The sequence below is a fragment of the Pogona vitticeps genome, chromosome 4, assembly GCF_051106095.1.
Source record: "Pogona vitticeps strain Pit_001003342236 chromosome 4, PviZW2.1, whole genome shotgun sequence".
NCBI classification, from domain to species: Eukaryota; Metazoa; Chordata; class Lepidosauria; order Squamata; family Agamidae; genus Pogona; species Pogona vitticeps.
Genome location: NC_135786.1, coordinates 55,568,131 through 55,593,744, shown reverse-complemented (window position 1 = coordinate 55,593,744; position 25,614 = coordinate 55,568,131). Strand labels below are relative to the sequence as shown.

Genomic DNA, 25,614 nt, shown 5'->3' with positions numbered 1-25,614 from the left:
GAACAAGTTTTGCTCCATTATGAAGTGGCTTTATTTTCCTAGGCTTAGTCAGTAAATTCAGTAGCATCATAGTCACAAACAAACCGATTAGTGCTCAAAAAGAGACCTACTGTTCCCCTATATGACAAAGTGCAATGGTCAAAGCAGCCTGCCCTGTGCATGAAAAAAAAAAGACAAAAGGCCATAGGCAACTTTACTAGATTCAGAAAATGCCTGAAGAATGGCTCTTATACCACGCTCTTCTAGGTATGCATTCAATATCCATCCGCAAAAAAATCTTGGCCTTTTCTGTCTGTTAAGTGCACTTCTTGCAATGCCACTCAAGTCAAAACCATGCAAACATGTCCTTCATGGTTAATAAACTGAGGCTGTGTGGCTCATCTGTGGGTAGTGTGCAATCTTTCGGGTTTCATTAAAGTATATGGCTGATAGTCTCCCAATTTCCACTGCTTTATCATTCAGCCAGCCCATTTCTTTATCCCAGGCTTACACAATACCCGTCCCACCAAGACCCTCCTTCTGTCTCCTCACCTTCTCCCCAAAAGGGACAAGATTGCACACGTCAAAGTTAACAGCATTTGGACAGCAGAAGAGCCCAGGGCTGTGAGTAGAATGAGAGAAGCAAAGGTTTGTTTTCCAGAGACCACAAGTAGTGCAGGTTGTCCCTTCAGAACACTGCACCAAGTCTCAAGTAGGCAGGTTCTTGACAGAAATACACCTGCAGCCATTGAAGCATTAGTGCCAAATTTGGAGTAGAAAACTTGTCAGCTGGATCATCTCACACTAATTACAGCTATAGTGTTCAGCAGTATAACTTCCAGCCCCAAAATACATCATCCTTTGAGGACTGCAGGCAAAGAGGGGCAGCCACACAACCTCAGGAAAAGCAAGGAGGAGTCAAACAATGTACATTACCAGTACTCTATGCCTCAGCAAAGTTAAGGAATGGACAGCCAAAGAGCATCTCCCATCAACCTTGGCTAGCATTCACAGTCAACCAAACCCTGCATTATTCTCCTTCCCCATTCGTCTACCATAATTCTGTGCTGGGGGCTTTGAAGTACGGAAGTAAGGTTGAGTGACTGTGTTTGTAAAACTATGCTAGCATGCCTGTGCTATGCTACATTGTAGATGCTAATAAATTATGTTTTCCCCAGGCTAGTGTCTCCTATGTGATCTGGCTTAATATTTTAGGGTAGTTGACTAAGAAAGGGACCACATCAAGCTTCACATGCTCTCCAGGGTTGGTTGGTAAAGTGCCACCCCCCTCACAGCCACAGCAATAAAATGTATTGATCTGTGATGCTCTGACTACACAAACATTTTCTGCCTGCTGTAATAACAAGTTTTTTTTAATCTTTAGAAAAGGAATTTGCTCCCCAGTCTTTTCCTTCAAACTCTGGAGAGCAAGAAAACACAATACGATCTGGGAAAGAGTTATCCTCTAAAATATTGCTACCATAGGCATTGCACCTTTCAAAGTGATTCATACCGCAAACAAGCTTCTACCTGGGGCAGGTATATGAATGGTGGGAATGGCTGGAGAGCAAGACAGAACCTCAGTCACAAGCAGAATTTACATGGCTCCTGTCCTACATGCATCACACTGTCCTTTAAATAATGTCTCTCCCCTCCCACATCAACTTTGCACTCTGTTTTATGATAAGGCTTTACAATATCCAATTGCACATCAAGCTCCAGTGCTATATGAAAAGTAAGAAAAGAATTCTACATCCTTCCAAAGTGTTACACTAGTCCGCTAAACAGTTCATGTAATCTAAGAGGATTGTGAGAGTCTTCAGAGTAGGGCTGCTAACTCTGAACAGGTGCTCCTTGAAACAGACATCCTGGTGACTTCACTGGAGATTACGTCCAAATATGCCTTGTTCCAGAAAACAGCAGTGAAGACAGCTCAGCACCTTCAGCCAAGAGACCACATGGATGCATCTTGCTCGCCGCGTAGTTATCATGGCTTGGACTTATATGGGACAGTTCTCCTCTTTGAGCTGTAGAAATCTGGAAAAGAGGAGAAAGGCAAACTGAGTCTGCTGCTTGGAAGACTGTGGGGGTGGGGGTGGGGAGGGGGCAAATCCTGGAAAGTGTTCATGTATGGCTAAGAGGAGCCTCACCCGATATAAGAAATGTTGCCTTTCTTCCCCAGCCACTCAGATAACCCACCAGCTCGTATTCTAGGAGCTAACAAACACATATAGAATATATGCAGGATACTGGATAGCATCTATACAGCACAGAACATAGATATAACAAGCATTTGTTGTGGACCTGAAATTCCCAACCCTACATCTTAACAGCGCAAACTTTTGCATGCTTACTCCCCAGATTCTAGATGTTCTGCACTTTTAGTCACTCACAGATTTATTTCCTTCACTCCCACGTGGCCATCTCATTCCTGCACCCAAGCACACTATTTAGGTGGTAAATACCCTATCATCTTAGCTGCTACCGTGAAGCATGTAAGGATCTTTTTTTATCAGAATGGCATATTCTTATGCCATACACGGATCTAGCATACCAAGAAATCAACTATTAGTCTCCCATTCTCTTTTATGGATCCATGGCCAGAATGCTATTCCTTAAATAAGCCAGCATACTTCCAATAGATGAAATTGCAGCACCATATTGCTACCAGTTCAGGAATCACCACTCGTACTCTTCATTGTGTGCCAATGCTGCTTGGGTCAAAAAGTGGAATATAAGCAATGACTCTTCAACTAGCAGCAATTTGCTGTTGTGATTTACACTGCACTTAAACCAGCATATGTGAACAAGAGGATTTTAGCCAGTATTGTGTTTTACATCCTCCAAATAATCTACATTTAACATGTCATGTGTTCCCATTCAGTATTTATCAGCCGACACGCAGCTGTATTTAACATCTTCCACAGTCAAATTTCGCAATATTTTAAATGGATGCCAAAACCAAGGGACCAGTTTTTCATATCCAGTTCAGAGGTTCAAGTGCTGGAAAGGGGGAGTGGGGATGGGATTTCAGTCTGGGGAAATCCCATTCCAGCTCTAGCTGTGGTCATTAGCAACATCTTGCTTCTTGCACAAACAAAGCCAGCCTATCTGTACCTTTCATACTTGTCTGCTTTCGTTTCAGACTCCTTGGGGAACCAGTCTTGCAAGCCTCAAGGCCCACCTGCACCGGACTCTCTGTCTTTGCAAGCTTCTTCAGGTGTACAGGGGACGATCTCTTTTCACCAGCGCAACTGTTCTCCTTTGTGGGGCTCAGCAGGTCCTGAGACTGGAGCAGGTTGAGATGGGAGACCTTCTCCCATTTGTAGTTCCCTTCAAGTGGGGTTTCTGTTTCAAAGTCAAAATTCCACTTTTGCTGGGCCTCTTCCAGCTGAACCCTCATTAAGGACTGGAAGTCCTTCTGGAGCTGTTCATGATCCACTGGTCCAAAGAGGTTTCTGCACAGCTTCCTACTGCAGGAAGGTTGCCGGATGTTGCTCCCAGACAGAGGCATGTTTGCAGCTAGGAGGAAAACAAAGAACAGTTTTCATCTTTCTAGGTCATCTTTCACTCTAAGGCAGCTAACAACTGAGCTATAATGTTTTGGAAGAGTGTTGGGAAGTTGGAAAAACCTCACAAAACAGCATGATCTTGATTTCCCAATGCAAGGCCTTCAGCACAGAGGCGAGATCAGTGCTAGGAAACCTGTAGCCCTCCTGAACTCTTTTCCCCATGAGCTCCAGCCAATCTTACCTGTGTTGAGGGTGGTGCAATGGGAGTAGGGGTTCATCAAGACCTGGAGGGTTGAAGGACACCCCCCCCATCCTGGGCAACATGAACTTTGAGGTGGAGGGCATGCCACAGCCAGGATGCCATTATAGAACAGGCACTGTAGTACATGTGGGAAATATCCACTCTCTAGATATCCCAGAACGGGCATCAAAGCATGGTAAGAACTATGTAGGGCTCTCACATTTGCAATTCCAACAATCCTAGTCAACACAGGCAAGAGTGAGGGAAGATGGCAGCTGCAGTTCAACAACATGTGCAGAGCCACACATTTCCCATGCCCACCTTTAAAGTCTGATATAGCTGTTATCTTTAAAACAGGTGTGAAAAACCTGCTAAGGCTCTCCAGTTTTTGTTTAACCCCATCTGCTCTACCATTAACCAATGGTGGTGGATAATGGGAGCAGTAATTCATCAACAGGAAATCCAAATGTTCACCACACCAGCTTTAAATAACTTAACTGCACACAACGAGCAGCCATTACCTATGGGATCTATATGGCCAAGAATTCATTCCAGGAATTAAGTATCATCATTCAAGTGACACCAGCAGCAGCTAAAAATTCTTCTGAGCAAATGACATCACCACTAAAAAAGGTGCTCTTTGCCCTATACACACCAGCCATCACCCTTCCTTCCCTGTGAACAGCAGCTTTCAAAACAGAAGACAGCTGCAAGCAATGAAACACTGAAGAATTAAAGGACTTGCAGGACTTTGTCACTTATGCTGAAGTTTTAGTCTTTTTTTTCCCCTCCTGGGTAATTTTTTTTTCATGCACTCCTTCATCAGACGACTGTACACAGTCAACTAGGTAGAAAGGGTTACCATGTTTGCATTAAAGGGATGGCCTGATGTGGAACAGAATTCTCCACATCAGAGAGCTGAGAGAACCCTCCACATAGTATGCTACAAGCTGTACCGTATCAGAGTCTATGCTGCTTGTGAGAACACACTCACTGCAAAAAAAAACTTTACATACTAAACAAATCTAATTTCTACACCCACACTTGGATACATATTAAGATTCACTAAAGAGACTTGGAGACCAACTCAACGGTGTTTCTTACTGTTCCTTTCAATATTTGTTCCACAGACTACACCAGGCGTCTCCAAACAATGGCCTGCAGGCCACATCCCGCCTGCTTTGCCTTTTTATCCAGGTGGGTGGGCAGGCAGGCAGGCATACGTGCGCGTCTTCCTTCAGCCCTCAAAAATCTGGAACATATGTGTTGTGGGCCTCACTCTGAAAAGTCTGGAGACCCCTGGATTACACAATATTAGGGCTCCCTACAAGTGGATGCAACCTTTTGGCATGAGTATGCAGTGCATACTGTTTAGCTAGCAGTGCTTGTATTTTTCTGCTTGCATTATTTTGTCTTTATTTTGGCTTGTGTTATCACTGTGTATGGGCCATTAGGACCATTGTTGAGAGTGTCCACACCATATCATTGATGATTCACAGAGCGGGGCATGGCGTGAGAGTGAACCTGGCTCCATCTGTCTGCCTTCTGTTCTCACTGCTAAGGGCTAAAAGTGCAATTCAATTTGTAAACAATGATTTTTTAAAAATCTCATAGTTTAGCTATAGCACTAAACTGATGCAGCATTAATTCAAATGCTTACAGTGTCTTATCAGTTCAGGGCTATTTTACTTGCTAGACACAGCAGGAAGAGGCAAAAGCCATCTTGGGTGATTTTATGGAGAAAGGCAAGGTAAAAATATTTGAAATAAAATGAATAATAAATACAGGAGTAGGTAAGAGGATGGTCCTGATAGACTGAAGGAGTAGAAGGGTTGTGTGATGTGTGGACACTTGAAATGTACCTGCTGGAGAAGTGTTTACACCAAAGCAGCAAGTACAACCAAGAATAAGTTTTTAGAACTACAGTGGTGCCCCGTATAGCGAGGTTAATCCGTTCCGGATTAACCCTCGCTATACGGAATCATCGCTAAACGGGTAGGGGAAATGTATTGGAACACATTAAACTTCGTTTAATGCGTTCCAATACCTTTGTTACTTACCCATTCAGCGAGGATTCCAGGTGCCCGCAGCCATTTTTGCGCCTTCGCTAAGCGAGGGCAGGGCGCGAAAACGGCTGCCGGCAGCCATTTCCGGGCTTCCGGCGTTCGGCGGCTCCAAAATGGCCGCCGCAATACCCGATCTTCGCAATGCGGGTTTTCCCCATTGCGAAGATCGGGTATGTTTCCGTATAGCGATCCCGAAAAAGGGATCGCTATACGGAAACATCGCTATACGGTGCACTCGTTAAGCGAGGCACCACTGTACATAGTTGCACAAGTAATCCATAAACCAAAAATGTTTACCCAAGAATAAGTCCGTTCCCAGGACTCATTCCTGGGTAAACATACACAAGATTTATTTATTTATTTGTTTGTTTGTTTGTTTGTTTGATTTTTACCCCGCCCCTCTAGACCATGTCTACTCGGGGCGGCTTACAAAATAAAACAAAACAGTATAAAAATATATAAAATCATAAAATTACAACTACAATTTCAATTTAAAACAATTAATTTAAAGAGAGGATTACCAAGATGGAATAGCAAAGAAAAAAAAGAGAGAAAGACTTAATTGAGTGGAGAGAAGGCCTTCTTGAATAACCAAGTTTTTAACTGGCTTTTAAAAACACCCAGCGAGGGTGCCAGCCGAATTTCTGTTGGGAAGATGACACTACACAGGTATTTTTGTATAGTGCAAACTCTACTTGCTGTGCATACACCATGCAGATTAACCATTTTCTAGCAGGTGTAGATACCCACAGGCAGCAAAGGCGCTGACACACACAGTGATAGGTTCCCACAGCTGGGTTTGACTCTTGTTGTATTCCATCTGAGTCCCTTAATTCACAAGAAGCCAATGTTTCAATTACTTGTCATCTCCTCCTTGCCATCCCCCATCCAGACCATACCATCCACACCATAGACACGGTGAGTACAAACTCAGCACAGAGAGCATGAGTTAACTCTTCCCTCAGTGCAAGTCTGTCCCAAACTGTTACCCATTTTCTTAATTCTGAGTCCTGCCAATGCTGGGTAACTCCTCTAATCAGTGCATATAGTCATATTATGGACAAGTGTAAAGTCCTCTTAAATATCCATTGTGAATACACTCATCCATGTACAGAAGGTCTGGGGTCACCAAGGTGTTTAACCAAACTGCATGTCCACCTCTCCATTTTGTTTCAACATTATTTTTTCTATTTCTCCAACACCAACACCACCCTCATTTTGTCGGGGCCACTGTACTTTCTCAGACCACAGTCATCTAAGTTGCCCAGCACATCTTACAATGGTGACTTTTCTCAGTGTTCAGGCTGTGGGGAGAGGCCAAGAGATTAAAAATAGCAGCAGTTTTCACGCTCTCTTTATAAACAACTATGCCAGATGACCTCACCAGGAGTTTTAGGCATAACAGAACAAGTTCTGGCAGGTAGCATTCCTGCCAAGGACAGGCCTCAACTCGCTATCTTCTTAAGCCACCACCTCAAGCCACTGGAGCAGGATGCCTGCCAAGCACCTCCTGTTCTTACTGTTGCCCCATTCCACAAATCTTGGTCACATTTAAGTTCTGAGTGACATTCTCCTCCTCTGATAACAGCAGAGTCAAACAGAGGTGTATAACTGAGGACACAACGCAGTACAAAAATGTAGCCCCACCTTTTCGTCAAGCAAACAGTGTTCATTTCTCTCACCGTGGAAGAAAGGAAGCCAAGCTGTATTGAATACCCAAAGTTCTTATATATGGATTTTGGTATTGCTGACGTGACTAACTAGCACTAGTTCTCTGGTATGGCTTCAGAATGCAGTCTTAGAAGTAGCTGCGCTGGTATATTTTGAAGGGGAAGCACTAATCATTACAGTCTCCATAGCCACACCCCTCAGGAAAGCCCACAAATTCAAAGAGTTATGTCACAGCCATCTACAGATCTCTTCTATCTGTTTTTACCTCAACCAAGAGCAGCTTGCTTTTTTTTTTTTTTGCAAAGCCAGGAATAAGGTACTGCTGCTGAGAAAATCTATATCCGGCGGTCATGCACACGGATGCGCGCGCGCGCGCACGCACACACACACACGCACGTTCAACACTGCAACAGCTGCAGATAAGGACAGAGACGGAAGTAAAACTCAAGGTGAGTAGCAGATGATGAACTCATCTGGATAACTAGGAGGGCCCCAACGCTGAACCCCGTGAGCCCGGGCACCACTGCCACCCTGCGGAGCGGGGACCTTCTCTATGCAAAACACGAACTCCACCTTCTGCAGCAGGAGTGCAAGCAACCATCCAAAGTGCAACACAACTTTTGACAGTCTCTTATTTACTCCACAAACACCTTTTAGCTGATGTTTGCAACAGCTGACCAATCACAACATAGGTCGCTACTGTTACAACAACAGCTTTACGGGGTTCGGGGGGGGGAACCACACCAAACCCAGCTGCTTCCAGCCGTTGCAACCAATTGCTGCAGAGATTCTGCCCTGCTTGACGGCCTCGGTGTTTCTCCTCTGGAAGTCAGCCGATTGCCCAGTGCTCCCCTAGAGACAGAGCCGAGGGCGTGAGCTCCCTTCAGCCCACATCGGCGGCACAAAGCAAACAGAGGGACTTGCTTATCGTCCCCGGAGGAGGTGTGCGAGCGAGCGGCGCTCACCCCGGGATGACGTCATCTGGCACCACAGCCCCAGCATCACGTGCCGCGTTGGAAGTTGCGAAACCTCCCTTGCCACACAGACCTATTTCTGCCCGAGGCCGGGAAGCAAGCCGGAAAGCTTACTACGGCTCCGCCTCGCCGCCCTTTCCAAACACAGACGCGCACAACCGACGGTCGAGACCTTCTGATGCCCCCCCACACACACACACACACACACACACAGAGAGAGAGAGAGAGAGAGAGAGAGAGAGAGAGAGAGAGAGAGAGAGGAATCGAGAAGGGGCAGTAGGCAAACAAGACCAATCATCCCCTTTGGGTTTGGGGCTCAAACATGTTAAAAATATGGGTGTATTTTTTTTAAGGGTGGGTTCTTGGAGGCGCATGCACCCAGCCCTTAGCAACGTGCCAAGCCCTAATGTTTGCCTACACAGCTATTGGGGCTTGGCACGTTGCTAAGGGCTGGGTGCGTGCGCCCCCAACTCATATCTTTTAACATGTTTGAGCCCCAAACGCAAAGGGGACGAAGCGAGCTGCGAAGGGCTTCTCGCCGCCGTAGACTTTGCGCGCGCCTCTCAACGGAGCGTCAACGTCGGGCTGACTCCCCGGCCAGGAGTGCAAAGCAGCAGAACAACAACAACAATAAAAGTCGGGTCGGGAACAAGGAGTTCCCAGCCGAGAAGGGAACATCGGCGGGCTGGGCGGAGAGTCAAAGGAACTCGTGCGTCTTTCAAGTTCCACCCAGCGCGCGCAACGGGGCCGTCCGTCGGTCGGTCGGTCGGTCTGTCTGTCCGCGCCTGCCTGCCTGCCTGCCTGCCTCTTCCTGTCTTCAGCCACCGAGATCACGAAGGCAGGGGCAAGCGTTGAGAAGCCCAGGACGTAGATCGCGGCTGCCTTTCTTCAAACAGGATAATCTGCCCGCCAAAGGCGGTTCTCCGAAATGCCCCGGGAACAGTCAGAGCCGGGCCGGGCCTCTTACATCAGCCCGAAAGAGTCACTGTGGCACTGAGTCACAGGCTGCTGCTGCTGCTGCTGCTGCCGCCGCCGCCTCGCTTCCCCCTCCCGCCTAGCAATCATCGCCGCCGCCGCCGCCTCCTTCCCCTCCCTCTCTCCCCACTTCCCCCGCCGCGGCAGGGCATGTCCCGACAGGCTCCCTCTCTGCCTTGCCGAGTCACCGTCCGGCTACCGACTCGACAGCACCCCCTGTAGTTGCGGGCTGGATCCCCGAGCCTTGGCAAAGGACGGAGCCGCGCTTCTTCTCCCCTGGAAGCATCGCTTCTCCCCTTCCACACGCCGTCCAGGAAAGGGGCGCAAGAAAATTACTCGTCATCAAAAGGGGGGGGGGGGGAGAGAGAGAGAAGAATCTCCTTTCTTAATAACAGGACCAGCCACTCCGTTTTCCTTCCGAAGACCGTCCCCACCATAATTACGAGCCCAGCACCGTCACCACTTGCCCGAGTTTCGAGATACGTGCCAACTGGCGCGCATCACCCTGCCCCTTCCTCCTTCTCCATCAGCGCTCGGTTTCTACATTCTGACGCACACGCACACCCCACTCACCGTCGGAAATTAGATGACAAGTACACCCCCCCTCGAAACCCCACCCACCCTGTTCTGAGCAAGTAACCCAACTCTTTTCGGCTACTAGTCATTATTGTTTTTCTACACGGAGGAGCTGCCACCGTCCCTATCACCCCCCCCCTTTGCCGAGGGAGGGGATGCCCAGCCGTCTCTGAGACATTTAACCGCTTTAGAGAAAAGCCCGCCACCGAAAGCCTTCCTAGAAGGAAACGCGAGGTTTTTAACACTTGCCCAGACCACCCCCTGGTCGCCTCATCCTTTCAGCGGATAACCCAAAGGAAAGTGAGCCGTCCAGATTTCGGACTGTTTGAGATGGGCTGGGGGAAGAACAGGTGGAAGTGAGGGAGAGGCCCACCTCCCTCCGGCTAGATCCTAACTAGATTTCAGGATCAGAAGTTGGGGTGGCAGGGGTCTCGCCAGGCCGACGCGCCTCAGGATCGGTGCACTCCTATATATACCTCCTCCGCCCCTGCCCCTGCCCGTAATACTAGTATATATCTGAGAAGCGAAGCAAGGTAATCCGGAGGAGCCGCGAGCGCTGAGCCCAAGGAGGAGATGCTTTCTGCCCCGCGCACCTGAACTCCCCAAAGGACGAGGCAGCGGATCCCAAGGAAGGGCGAGAGAAGGGGCGGAGGGGGGGTGGCACGGACCGCATCCAAAGGGAGACGCCAATGCCACCTGCTTCCTTGGGGGGCCATCCGAAGAAAGCGCCTCCAGTCGCGTCGGGGAAGCGGCGTTCGCGAGGAGTCGCGCCGGACCCTAGCGTTGCTCTGTAGCTGTGACGGGACGGGGCATCCTGTCCCCAGCAGCGAGGGCAGCGCCGCCACCGCCTACGGAACATCTGAGGGAAGGAGGGGGGGACAGGAAGAAAGAGCGCTCACCTCCCTCGCTCGGCACCTTCCCGCTGGCCGCTGCACCCAACGCGCCCTCCGGTCGGCAGCTCTGAGCTCCGCACTTGCTTTCGTCGGAGTACATAAAGCCTGCGAGAGAGAGAGAGGCCGGCCCCGCCCCTGCCCTGAGGGGCGGGGCTTCCCTCGCTCCCTTTCCCCCCCCCCCTCCGAGGAATTTCCAAAGAACCGCGTCCCGGCCGCAAAAGGACTACCTAGACTAGAGCGTCTCTCTCCCAGCCACCCACCCCTCCCTTGTCCCGGGAAAGAGCCAGACTCCGCCCGCAAGGGTTTTATTATACCAGCGCTGACGTCCAGCCGCGCAAAAAGCGGCGACGCCGGCCCCCAGAAAACCATACCTCGACCCTCTGTAGAAAAAGAGACGTCAAAATATTTTTTTTGAAAAATTTCCGACCAGCATTGGCAACACTTTCAGGTAACAAAGATAGTCCGAGAAGGGGCTCAAATGATTTTTTAAAAAAAATTGTATCGCAGCCTTTAAGGTATTCTCCCTCATGCATATAAACATCACTTCCAGGATGACTGCTGGGCTCACGCGCCAGCATTTTAGCATCCTCCCCAGCCCCTGTAGGGTTTCTGTTTCTTTTAGAACGATTTAGAAAGTAGACAGGTAAGTAGCAGGTAGAGCAGCAAGCAGAAACCGGGATGAGGCAGTCTGCATCTGACCAGTGGCCTCTTGGATTCAAAGGTTCCAGCTCCTTTGCAAAAATGCCCCTGCTTTAAAGAAGTTTCACTGCACCCAAACCAAAAAAGAAGTCTCCCTCAGTGACTACAGTAAGCTAACAGGCTTGGTGGAAGCTCAGGTACCAATGCCATTTGGATCTCCTCTCTGCGAGGAGCCAAGACATTTTGCTGCCTGAGGCGGAGAACCAAGTGACATCGCTCCCCCCATCGTCAATAGGTGTAATTCCCAAAGCCACCAGAGTTGGTTTTGGCACCTGCGACACAAAACAAAACCAGGCCCTTCTGAAGGGCACCTTTCCCCTTTCCTGCCAGAAAAGATTCAGCAATGTCAGGTAACAATTGATTGTCCATTAATGACACCCCAAAACAGTTCCGAAACGGCTGTGTCACTCCACCTGTTTCTTTCCTTCCTGTATAAGGCCTGGTTGTCACAGCTGTTCACTACATTGTTATTGATTGATTTCTCTATATTTCTCAATTAAATTGAAAACTGGATTCGTATGCTTTAAAAACTGTTGAAGCCATCCATGTTCTTCACTGACAGAATGAATTAGATGTAACCAAACCTGGTTTTCCACTCCTCTCTTCTCAGATTGTGCCAGTAGGACTGCCAGGTCTACTCAGGCTGAAAAACTACAAAGGGATGGATCCTAGGAAGAAGGGAAGTGGCACCTGTTGGAGAAAGGTGTGGAGCCTGGAGGTACGCTGCAATTTTCTTAAAAGAGATGTCAAGTCTCTGCAGACTGATTTTTAGTGCCAAACAACCTCTTCCCATATATTTTAAAATACCCACATGATGATGCCAGAAATCCTTATTCCTACAAGAGGGAATCCCATGCATGATAAACTGCCACGAGCAACAAGTCTGGTCAAAACTGTTGGCATTCATGCTTTTCTGAAGCCATTGCCAGTCCTCTGTATGTTCTGCATTCACTAGCCAATGATCCTAGGTTTAATATCCATGTAGTACAACATTTTTAATAGTTTATCCCTGGTAAAGAGGCAAGATTTCTTTCTTCTTTTTGTCTGTGACACACAAACACACAACTTAGCTGTTGAGTTAAGTGAGGAGCTCTGACAGAAAGATGGGGTAACCCTAACTAGCTATGCTAGACACAGCTGATGGCAGTTACAGTCCAACATCTGGAAGGCCACTGGTTTCCCATCCCTGATTTAAAACAAAATTCTACATGTATCCATCAGCCTCATCAAGGGGATTAACTCTGGGGCCTGCAACTTGCAGCCCTCCAGATACCACTCCAGTCAGCCGACACTGCTGGCTTTAATCGAGAAGGCTGCTTGAAGCTGCTGGCCAGCAACATAGAGAGAGCCACAAGTTACTCGCCTGGCTCTACTTCCTTGAAGAGGACTTAGAAATTTTACTTTCCAGAATAAAACTTGCAGAATCCTCCAGTGAGAATTCACAATGGGCCTATTGAAATTTAATTGACAGAATTCTGGAGGATTCTGAAAGGTGTCATCTAAAAAAGTAACTTTTCCAAGCTCTGGCCTCAAACGGCTATGTCTTAGTCAGAAATTTACCAGTGAAAGCCTTCATCACTGCAACTATAAACAAGAGAGATGCCACTGTTGATGTTTTGGCTTGTCACACAGCTGGGCCCTTGTCTCACTTTGGAAATTCAGTCACTACAAGTCGAAGTCCAACTCTTTGGTACCAAGTCCCAAGTTCAAATCCCTATTGAAAACAAGCTTTCCCACCACCCCCACAAAAAAGAGGGAGTGGTGGGTGGGTTTCAAGTCACGAGTCAAGTCCGAGACATGGGGGTGGTGGTGGTGGAACAAGTCGAGTCCAAGTCTAGTCACCAGTGCAGCTTAAGTCTGACTTCATAGCAAGTCCCGAATCTCGAGTCCATATCTCTGGGAGCAACTGTGGTTTTCTGTTGGTTTTTGTGTTGCAAATCCCATAATCGCCTGCTGTTGGTTGTGCCATTTAAAACTGACAGAAGTTATAGGCCCAAAACACCCAAAGGGCAATATTTGCCCATGCCTGCTATAACATATGTCACTTACTCTCTAGTGTAACATATGACTACTATGTTATGAATCTTGCCTTTTCTTTTTTATAAGGACTCTTTAGGTGGCGGCAGTAAGGAATCTTAGCCCTGAAGAACATTTCAGTTGTCCAAAAAGGCCTGGGGTGAGAGAAGCAGCAGAATTATTATTTAGACAGATATCTGACTGTTTCATAATATAACGAACATTGCCACATGCTTAAAGATTTTATTATCCTCTCTACTACAGAACCTGAGGGAAATCTTTTCTTTCTTCCCCCCCCCCCACAATAATTTCAGAAAATTTGTGCTTGAGAACAAAAAAGGGAAGAAGTTTAGGCTTTGAGCATTCATAGTAAAAGTGCCAAGATAGGGAAATTTTGAACCTAAGTGTTCTCATACAGAACATGTTTGGGCATGTCGTTTAGAAAGGCTGCATCCAGACTGAGTTGCCTCCTTCAGACAAATAACATTTATTACAACTGAATAACATTTTAAAGAGAGCAGAAAACACTGTAGTGTAGTATCCCTAAGGTCTCTGTATTTGGGTGAAAAGCACGAATTGCTAATTTCATCGGTGGAGATCAGGAGTAAACGTTAAAGATTAGCTCGACAAATATATGCTTATTTATCTGTGTGACTGGTGCCTAATTTGCCACCTTTGTCTCTGGCAGAATAGCTAGGTGTTTGATAGCTGTGTGGTAGGGGATATGTTAAACAGATAGCGTTTCCTCCATCATGATCATATTTCCATTAAGTCCTGGTACCTGTTGAATTTCTGCCTGTTGGATAGCTTTTTAAGGCATGTAAAACAATGCCGGGGGGGGGGGAGTCATAATCCTCCTTGTCTGATTTTGAGATGAGGAAGACATTTATGGAATAATAATTCCAGACTAGCCTTCATATTTGAACCCTTCATAATGTGCCCACATATTTATACATTTGTTACATTTATATCCTGCTTTTCCTCTAATGTGCTGCTTGAATAGTTCAATAAGTGGAGCCAGAGGTTGGGAGTTAGTTCCCCACTATGCTTTGCAGAAAAGCCAGCCTGTGTAGCCTTAGGTGGACTGAACAGTCCCAGGATGCACCTAGAAGAAAGGAATGGTAAACTACTTCTGAGTACTATCCACCTGGAAAACCCTGAAAAGAACTGACTTATTATTATTTCCTCTAATGAGCTCAACGTCACTCTCCTTCTCCCCCTCCTTTATCCTCACAACAAGTCTGTAAGGTAGGTTAGGCTGACAGACTGTGACTGGTCCAAAATCATCCAGTGTATTTAATGGTCTGGGTGAGGTTTTGAACCTCATCCAGACCATGGGTGAAAGTATCATTTCAATGCCTTTGCATATTTGGGGGTGCCACAAATAGAAGCTCCATTATCCACTGCTTATTTTTCTGTGACTTATATACTGATCCCAGGAAAAAAATGTTTCATGGACATGGTGTTGCTTTTAAGTTGTACGTATAATGACTAAATTTGATTGTTATGTGTTAAATTTTTATTTAAAAATCTGTTTAGCAACTTTAAAAAAACATTATGGAATATATAGGAGGGAGCAGTGATTTTGTTCCTAATTGAATGTAGAAGAGCTTGTGGCTGAACTGAAGATGGCACTGAAAGACAATGAGCACTATGTATGGAAGTATAAGATGTAAAATAAATAGAAACCCTCAACTTTTCAGAACTGTGAGACATCCCTTCTCTTTGTGCCAGCCACTATTCCCTTGCAACCGTTCAGACCCGACTCCATGCCTGGCACTCCCTCTCTGGTTCTGTTGCCATAAGACCTCCCCCTGGCACAGGGCCCCATGGAAAAGAGCTCCCTTGTTGTGCCCAGGGCACTCTCACTCAGCTAAACAGAGCAGAGAAATTATGTTTGGGGGTGGGGTGGGGGGTGGGGGAAACAGAGTAGAGGGCACAGAAGGCATTAATTTTTGTGCCAAGAACTGTTGCTCCTACAAGCTACAAGTAGTGGGTGTAAACAAATACTAACAATTTCACCATATGCTTTCGAACATTGCCAAAAAACTTCAACACTACTGTAACTAGAACAATAGCAGAAGCTGTCTTCTTTTTTAAATAATATCACATGCCTTGTTCCATTGATAGTCATGGGCTAGCAGTACGTGGGATGTGCTACTCTGGAAAGTAGGCCATCTGATAAAAGTCAGATCTATTGACTGTTCTTTACCCTAACTTCTCTATGCTCCCAGTGTGGATTTTTTAATTAAGGGATGTCTCCTCCCTCCTCCCTGTGTGATTCTGCAAGGCACTGGAAAGAGACAGAAATAGGAAGGAGGGAAACCCACTTTATTTTGAGAATCCAGCAGGCAGAGCTAGGCAGCATTTTCACTTTCTAACCAGCGGCAGAATTCAGCAAAGCAGCCATCCAAATGACTCTGTTAACCATGAAAGGTACAGATCAATCCCTGGTCTCTATTCTGAACTTTCCCCAAAGAGCATAAGAAAAAAAATATATGGATCTCTCCTCCTGTTTCATATTCCGAACAGCCTCTGAACTGGAATAAACTGAGAAATGGTAACAGGATTGGGTGGGGGCTGCAGTAGCTTAATGGCTGAGTTGGGATTTGCATCCAAGCCTCTCTGCCTCTAGTCCACACTCTACCCACTACACCATAAAGGTTCACATTTAGTGGCTGCCTGGTTTTGAGAGTGTGTTTGAGAGGCCCTGGAATAGCATTCCCCCTTTTATGTGGATATTGGTTCAATGCTCCCTGTACAGGGAGATTGCATACAGAAGATTGCATACATGCAGATCTGCTTTAGGATTCTCTGCACTTGTCTGCCAGATAAATGGCTGCCAGAGGGCTGGGTGGCCCAGCAGGTAGACTAGGTTGAGAAAGAGACCACAGTTCCAAAATTTTGCAAAACACTGCACTTGATTCTGGGTGTGAGACTCAACTCTTGAAGAAGTAAGGAGAGATGGGCGTGGGAAACTCCTGCACCAAAATTGCTCTGGCTGGTGTGCAGGGAACATCAGCTGTAACAGCATCTACTAGGGATGTGAAAAGGGAACAGACACTAGGGTTTAGATGCAACCAAGTGAGATGTGCACTGTAACAAAATATTGCAGATCTTTCTACTCCATCCTCTTTCCATCCTAGTTCTCAGTGTTCCCACAACTTCCAAACATCAGCCAGGTGGCCGCTGAGCACTTAGTCTGCAATGGGATCTATCTGTGGATTTTTCTCTGATGTGTTTTAAGATTTCCTGATCTGCTGAATTTCTTTCTCCCTCTCCTTCCTCCACATCCCTTATTGTTTCTGTGATTCATTATACAGTATTCTGATGATGAGCCTGAAGGCAGGGGCTATCTCATTATCTATGCTGTAAGCTTCCCTGGGAGACTTTTTTTGGCTGAAGGGCAGGCTTTAGGTTCTAAAGTACACAAATAAATCTCTAGTGTCCTCAACAATCCCTAAAGCCTGCTGATAACAGCCCTCTTATGCAGACTGTAGGTGTTACCATGGGCTACAGAGTACGTTTGCAACAGGGTTGGATCCAGAGCAGATCTGCAATGAAAATAATGGTATCTCCTGTGATTGTGTTTAATTCTAAACTATCCTTGTTAAAAGTGTCTTCAGTGGTAACGGCCCATTCTCAGGGTGGAAACACCTGCTGCTCATAGATAAGAAATCAAAGTTTGTCTATTTCCTCCAGCTTAGATCATTTCCTACTCAATTACTTGATGATCTACACAAAAGCTGAGAGGCCTCTTGTGTATTCCCTGTCACTTTCTCCTCCTACTGCAAAGATAATCTGAATGTAAAAGAGGTGTCCTTATCTGTAAGAGGTGTAAGTCAGCCTGTGTCCTGAGGTAAAGCAAAGCAGCTAGTACAGATTGTTTTTTAATTGCTTCTATACATTTGGATGCAATCCTTTCCATAAACTTCAGGGTCTTTGCCTGTTCATCATAGCACCATAGATACTTCAGCCTGATGTGATCAACATGGTTATTTGTGGTTTCACCAGGCCTCTAAACTGAGCTTCAGTTCATTTCCAACTTATGGCAACCCTATGAATAAAGATCTCCAAAAGATCTTGTCTTGAATAACTCTGCCCAGTTCATTTATTTACTCAACCCACCTCGTGTTCCATCTTCCTCCTTTCCTACTGTCTTCCACTTTTTCTAGAATTACTATCTTTTCCAGTGAGGTCATAGCTTCTCTTCACCCTTGGATACACACCTTAATGTAACGAGGGGGGTTGGAGTGTGTCGGGGAAGCTGAGAGCAACACCAGCAGGATGCTGGACTCCATTATGAATCTATACTCCATACCGTTGTCTGGTCTGTCAGAAATCAGTGGTGTGACAAAACTTATTGGCTTCTAGTTGAGAAATCACTGGCAGCAAGCATGCAATCTTCTTAGGCAGGCAAGAGAAGCACAAGAGCCATTCATGCATGTTCTATTAGGCTGTATCCCTCCATGATGGACCACTGTTAAGAAACTCACCTCTTCCCACACTATAAAAAGAACAAGTTCTCACACAGGCATCTGGAGTCCATGAAACTCAGGATCCACCCAAAAGGTGAATTGCCTGTGTAAAATCATTGAAAGTAACATTGCCAGCCATTAAGAAATATTAAAGATTTCCCATTTCCTCCCTGTAATTAAGATGAAGACCATGCACTTCAAGCAGTAGTCCTCCATTTGCTCCTTGTTCCATGTATCTCTAGTTTATCTTTTGTTTCCCATTTCTCAATGTTTTTTAAAGATTGTAAACACCTTAGGGGTTGGGATCTTCGACCACCATAGGGACCTCTCTTTTTAAAAAGCACCATATATTGTATGTAAATAGTGCCATAAAATAATACATACATAATGTTAATGTTCTTTTGTCAAGGCACTGACAACTCATTTGCAGTTACCAAGTCAGCCCAGCTCATAACAGTACTCACCTTGCTGGAATGGAAATTTCCATTCTGGACTACATGTTCCAGAGTTTCCTTGGTAGAATGGCTAGTAGGCAGGCTCTTGAGTGGATTCTGGGAGTTTCCAAATCCACTAAACTCTGACTAGAAGTAGCTGGTTTTGTTAATTCCCCCCACTCTACCCACCATTCTTATAAATATATTTTAAAAGATAACTTGGGGGTTTAGGCATCTGGCTGCACAGCCAGAGTTCAGTTCCCCACTGGACCTCCTTGGAAGGGCTGGACTCAGTGATCCATAGGGTCCATTTCAGTTGTGCAGTTCTAACATGATGGTGATAGAGCAATCTGTTTTAATAAAGAGAACATCATTACTGTGCTTCTCTGTGACACCAGTGGCAATTTTTGTTTCAAGCGAGGCGAACACACACACACATTCAAAATACGTTCTAGATCTAAGATACGTTCTAAATTATGCAGCCTAAAGGAAGCGGTCTCGTTGCATGGAGTGGTCTCCAAGTAAACGACAGAAGAACTACACAACTTTAACATTGACAATGAAGAAATTGAAATAGAGATTTTATATACCTTGATTCAATCATCAATCCAAATGAAGACTGCAGCCAAGAAAGCAGAAGAAGACTGGAACTAGGAAGGGCAGCAGAAAAGGAGAAAAGATTGTCAAGTGCAGGGATGTGTCGTTGGAGACCAAGACCAAGATCATCCACACTCCTGTATTCCATGTATTGGTGTGGACAGTTAAGAAAGCTGACAGGAAAAAAAATGGATCTGTTTGAAGTGTGGTGCTAGAGGAAAGCTTTGCAGATAGTCTGGATTGCCAGAAAGATGAATAAGTGGGTCCTAGATAAAAACAAGCCTAAACTAGCACTGGAGGCAAAAATCTTGAAATGGAGGATGTCCTACTTCAGACATATCATAAGACAGAATTTCCTGGGAAAGACAATAATGCTGGAAGGTGGAAAGCAGCAGGAAAAGAGGAAGCCCAAATTTGAGATGGATTGGCTCCCTAAAAGAGTTAACGGGCTTGAGTCTGCTGAGCTGAGCAGGGCATCTGAGGACAGGACATTTTTGAGAGCACTCATTCATAGGGTTACCATGAGTCAGAGGTGACGTCACAGCACATAACAACAGTAGCTTTTTCGAGTCAGAACTTAGCGAAAGGGCTTTTTTTTTGACTACATCTCCCAGAATCCCCCAACTCAGTACTAGAGGACTCTGAGTGCTGTAGAAAAAAAAGGAGCTTTTCTAAACTGCAGTTTCTGGGCTATTCTGAAAGCTGTGGCTACACAACTTAAGCTATAATCAAAAAGAGCCAAACCTGCTAAAATCGATGGAATTAATGCACCAGTGTGCTGTAATGTGGCTTCAATTAACTGAATATGAAGCTTCCCTTTTTAGTGAGTGTGAAAAGAAAAAAACAAACAAACCTTACACAGAATGACAGTGGTTCAATTCAGATGTCACATTCCAATCTTGGCTCCCAGAATAGTCAGAAACAATAATCTGGTGGTGACAGCCTGTAATGTTTTGTCCTTACACCTTCAGGTTATTTGGTTGGATTGTGCTATGTCAATTGACTCACGCAGGCGAGGTGAGCATGGGGTTGAAAAGGCAGCCTTCCGCAAAAGCAGATCTGATTCCTCCATCCGCAGTCATGCAAACCATGCCCTTATGCAAGGATAGATTAAAAAGAAATTCCAGCCACTCAGATGGAGCACTGGAATCTCAAAAGGACACAGACAGACGCCGCCACGCTCTGAATTTCACAAAGCTTTGTGGATTCATTCTGCCACATACTTTGTGGATCTTTTGCCGTCGTTAGAGGGAGGTGGTTACACAATCACTGTCCGCTCTCCACCCTTTGATCTAGTTGTCAAAAAGACTCAGCATGTTGAATGCACCTGCCTTCCAGAGACCCTAGCTTCTCAGAGGATTGCAATCTCGTATTGTCAATGCAATCCCATTAATCTGTTACATCAACTGGAGAACTGTAAGAACAGAAAGGACCCAGAGCTGGAGATTGGAAATATTGCAGGCAATGTGAACTTGGTGTTGTCATTTTGCCAGGTTAATAGGGGCAATGTAGGACATAATTATACAGATCAGGCTGTAAATTGAAGGAATCAATCCATATGAAAGACTGATAAAAAATTTTAAAAAACCAGCATGTTCATTATATTCTTGAAGTTGGTTTAAAAAGGCCAAAGATGGTTGTTGTCAATCTCTCTTGCATTTGAAGGCCTTAAAATATGTTCAGTGTGAACATTATCATGAATATTGGAGATCCTGGTAGTTCTTATCTGACTGAATTTGTTGGATTTCTGCACTGCAGCCATATCTTATTGGGCTTATTATTATTAAATTTACTAGCTATTTTTCCATTCCAAATGTATGCTCAATTTTAATTCATAAAGAGTAAAAAGAAACCACAAAAAAATAAAGGCAAGTGGACTTCTTTCTTATTAAGATGAAACGTTGCACTATTCACTCAAGTAGTTTCTTCAGTCTGAGGAGAGTTGGTAGGAGACCCCCGATACATCTTCCACATTGGACAATATATCAGGGGTCTCCTACTAAGTCTCCTCAGACTGGAGAAGTTACTTGGATGAGTAGTGAAAAATTTCAACCCAATAAGAAAGATGTACAGTTGCCATGACTCAACCTCCAGATAATCTCACCTGGATGACTAAGGATCTTCACAAACACACTCAAAATAAAATAAAAAGAAAGAAAAATAAGACAGATTACCAACCACAACCCAATAAATAATAATTAAACATTGCATGGATATGTTGAACTATATGTTTTGATTACAAAGGGTACTACTGTACTGCATATTAATTATTCAGAATATGGGCAGGCACTTGTTCTGTGAAAATTAGCTGACAAACTAGTCAACCTGGAATTGCATTTGCAACGCCTGTTTTTTGTTTTGGTTTTTTGTTTCTTATTTTAGTACTGTGTATATGATATGGGTAATCCACAGCTTAGTGAGAAGATTTTCAGAAAGGGTGGATCTTTTCTAGAAAAGTGGTTCCATCTGGAGAGGAGAATTCTGTGGAGAACATGCCTAAACATATTCCTTTTCTCTCCCCCACCCTTGCTTCTGAGACTTCTGGTCAGCTAAATCCTGCAAGCATTCATAAACAGCATGTACTAGAGTTCCAGTAGCACAAGCCTACCCATAAAAACAAGTGAGGCCTTGAATGGACTTGAAGAATGTAGAGGGAGCACAGTCAGATCACCCTAAGGTCTCATCTAGCTCAGGTCCATGTTATCCTTCCTAGCCGCAGTGTGAATAATCTACTTGTTGGGAATACAGCTCCCAGATTTTCCCAGGTAGCATGGCCACTGGCGGGGGTTCTCACTGTGCTTATAAGCGTTTGTGGCAAGTACAGTGGTACCTCGACTTACAAACGTCTCCACTTGCGAACATTTTGAATTACAAACGGCTCCATTTGCAAAATGTTGCTTTGACTTGCGAACGGAAATTAGAATGCCTCCAAACTCCACCCGTCCCTTGTTGGCCTCTCAGAACATTGGTCAGAGTGCAATGGGATGACAGACACAGTAGAAGAAAGGTACTCGTATGGCAAGGGTGGTGACTGTGTGGCTGGACTGCAGCTCCCATCAGCCTGAGTCAGCATAAACAATTCTGAGGGCTGACAACAGTAGAAGACGGTAATCTGCAATGCCAGCTCCCTATTTAAAGCAGTTGTCTACCTGTTATACAGTATATGCAAAATACCAGTATGCTGTGTGTCTTCCTGTCTGGGTAATGGACTTCATAGGTACCATCACTGAACACACATAGGCAAGTATACAAAGTCCTATAGATTCTTACATGGCAAGTACAACTGCTAAATTGGGCTCCGGTACTGGAACACATGACAGTGTTTTTAATTCCTCAGAGAATATGTGTCTTGTTACCACAACTCACAAATAATGAGTTACAAGCAGCATATTTACTTGTACAGTAATTTGTTGCTCTTTAGAGAAATGAGGGTGTAATGAAGTATCATTTTTAAACTAACATGATAAGGAACAAATTTACTTTCTTATCCAATGAAGAACATTGCATTGTTATTGTTAAAAATTACGTTTAAAGAGCATTTAAGACACATGCAGAGGCATTTTGACAGGAATTTATCCATTTTATGCCATTATAAGCCCTATGTTTATTTTTTTTTAAATGAAAAGTAACAGAAAATAGCAAGCAATGCAATGAGTAATGTAACAAGGTTTTTTAATTATTATTCTTGCAATGAGCAACCACTACAGGTTACTTTCCTTAACATTGTAAAAATTAACAGGAAGAAATTTTCAGAAGGAACTTTCTGAGCAATGAAAAGTTATACTATACCACATGGAGTAAGTGCAGAGTCTCCTGACTTCAGCATAGAGAGAAGAGCTGGAGAACTGGTGGGAATTCATCCATGCAGAAAGCTACCAGTGAGGTAACATATACTGGATTTGATTCAGTATCAGCACATTAAGATCCTTTCACAAGCATTCAGCTTGAAGGTTGGGACATTCTTACAGCACCAGTTGAACTGGATAAGATTACATTGTAAGAGGTGATCTAAGTGGCAGATGACGAAACACATGATAAAAGCAACTGGAAACAATTGGCCATGATTCCTGTGTACCATGCAAGGAAACGTCAACCCTGGAATTGTGTTATTGTCTAATAATAGTTGCCATGACATACACTTTAACCATCAGTTCAATGAGAAAAATAGGATGTTCAAAGAACAAATTCAGAATGGGCATTCCAAGTAGTTTAACCGGAACTTAGAAGTCCTTTCTTTAACCAGGAACTTCTGCACTGGGGGACACTGATTGATTTTGGGGGTGAGTTCATTATGTGCCATGGTGACCTTAGTAGGGTTTCCAGGATATGTATAATATTGAAGGAATGCAGTAATTTTACCATCATCACCTCCTTGTGGGTTTTCTGAGCCAAGAACCCAGGTCTCCTGAGTCCTGGTTAATACTATGGACTACATCACACTAGCTCTGATTTTTCAGATGGGAGCATTAAAAAAAACAGGATAAGGAAAGATGGGATGAAGTATCCAGCCAAAGAGCATAGCTGGCTAAGACTCTGAACAAATATATTTCACACTGAAATATTTAGTTGCTATGCCTGGTTTTTGTTTGCTTGTTTGTTTGTTTTGTTTGTTTTTTACATTTTCTAGTAGGGATCTTTGGACTCTTAAAGTACATTTGTTTGCCTGGAAATGACTGCCTGGGAACCTACTGTCCTTATGTTATAGATTTTTAACCAATATACACACAGTTATCCAAGTAGAAAGGCTAAGAATGAAGTTTTCCTTCAGCTATAGCTGTACAAGCTAAAAGGCACACTTGGACGACTCTGTGAAGTTTAGCATACAGTGGGTCAGTGCACAATGTGCTTGGTCATTCCTGCTCGTCTCCTCCTGCAAAGTGGGTGTGGCCATATAAGCCAGGGACTCTTCTCCGTCTGTTTAAGCACAGGAGGCAGGCAATCTGTGGATTGCAGGCAGCTGCCAAAGGCCACCTGTGAAGGCCCAGGTAGAGCCCCCCCCCCTTCCAGTCCAACCACCACTGCCACAGAAGATGTGCACGTCCCCTTTTAAGAAGAATCAGGCCTCTGCTTGCTCATGAAAAGAGCTTTTGGGCAGGCTGGCAGGAGTCCAACTGTGCTGGGAAACAGGGCATATGGGGGGAGAGGGAGAGAGCGGGAAAGAGAGAGAGACTCCCAGCAAAAAATCAAAACTAGCTCTGAGTATCTGGTCACTTTCTGGTGTTGATTTTTGACCATTTGGGAGCCATTTCCAGGCCTTGTGCAGACCACAGTGGGTGCTGCTAGAGGCACAAATTTGACACCCACCCCCACCAAATGCATACAGCCATGGACAAAGAATCCCTCCCCAGCTTATTCACCCATTCTTTCTGGTTGTAGAAGTCAAATGAGAGAAACCAGTATGCACCTGCACGCCTGCTTGGCCATAGTAAAGAGAATATTTTTTTAAAAAAAATAACCTTACCACAATGTGTGAACTGGGTCAGTACACTATTTTAAACCAAACAGGCCTTGACTTTTTTAAAATGCCAAGCCAAATTCCCAATGGAGCTTTGCCTTTGTGCAAGGTTTTACCAGTAGGTCCCAGATTTGATCTGGATGTCATTCAACCATTCAAGGCCTCTGTGCTACCCTGTCCCTTGCCAGCAGCATGATCCATTCCCAAGAAGCCTGCAGCTATTTATCAGTTCTTAACCTGCCATATAGGTGTTTCACTTCCTAAAAAACACTCTTTTATTTGGAAGGTTTCAGTGTTCTGACCTGAAATGCTCAAGGGAGTGTCCTGTATCTTGATTCCAAAGGGAGAGAGAAAGGCTTCCTGTTAGCAGAGCTAAAGTTTCACACCTATTCTGCCAAATACACACATAAAGAGATATTGTCCTTGGTGGAATTTGGCCTCTTAAGGCTGCAATCATATGCACACTTATCTGTGTTCCAGTCCCATTGTGCTCAGTGGGGCTTACTTCCAAGTAAGCACGCATAGGTTTGTGCCATAATTCTCCAATGGATTTTGTTATCTCTACTGACAAGCATCTTTTCTGAAAGCGGGGAAACGTGAACACCCTTAATGGAACTCATGCTTCAGTAAGAGCCTAAATGAATCCAGTGTTCGGCTGAATGGTGCTCACATCCGAGGGAAAAAACGTTTCCCCATCAGTTCTTTGAAGTGCCTCTATTAAGTGATTTTATACTAATAGGATTTTCCCATGAAAGAAAGACAAGAATGACAAAGCACTGAATGCTTGATTAACTCTACCCCTCTACTAATTTGGATCATGTTAATTGACTCCGTCCATGCTATGCCATATTCAGCCATTGTCTGCTCCATTTACGAAAGCATCTTGATGGGACCCAAAATGCAGCAGTGTGTAAACACAATCATGCCAAACACAAGGTGGATGAGACATGTCCCCAAACAAGTTCTCTTGGCTGCCCGTGACAACAGTAGGTCCAGGCAGTCTGCTGGCTGAATTGCTCATTTCATTCCTGCCTCCCCCTCTTTCAGC

The 25,614-nt window shown here is 44.9% G+C and overlaps 1 protein-coding gene and 1 long non-coding RNA gene across 4 annotated transcripts; one reads left to right on the top strand and one right to left on the bottom strand.

Moving 5' to 3' along the window:
• Positions 1-7: 7 nt before the first annotated feature.
• Positions 8-11,010, bottom strand: CDKN1A (cyclin dependent kinase inhibitor 1A). 3 transcript variants are annotated; one of them, XM_020795493.3, is made up of 3 exons: positions 10,894-11,010; positions 3,097-3,501; positions 8-2,016 (listed from the first exon to the last, which is right to left on the bottom strand). In XM_020795493.3, exons 1-3 carry the CDS (start codon positions 10,985-10,987, stop codon positions 1,967-1,969), a joined length of 549 nt encoding a protein of 182 aa, XP_020651152.3. In that variant the 5' UTR covers positions 10,988-11,010; the 3' UTR covers positions 8-1,966. The 3 variants fall into 3 exon arrangements, with proteins under 3 accessions (XP_020651152.3, XP_078248870.1, XP_020651169.1); XM_078392744.1 differs by lacking the exon at positions 10,894-11,010 and adding an exon at positions 3,733-8,639; XM_020795510.3 differs by lacking the exon at positions 10,894-11,010 and adding an exon at positions 7,446-8,637.
• Positions 11,003-24,652, top strand: LOC144589008 (uncharacterized). Its single transcript, XR_013544831.1, has 2 exons — positions 11,003-11,335; positions 12,197-24,652. It is a non-coding gene; the product is annotated as an uncharacterized LOC144589008 (long non-coding RNA).
• The last annotated feature ends 962 nt before the right edge of the window (positions 24,653-25,614 follow it).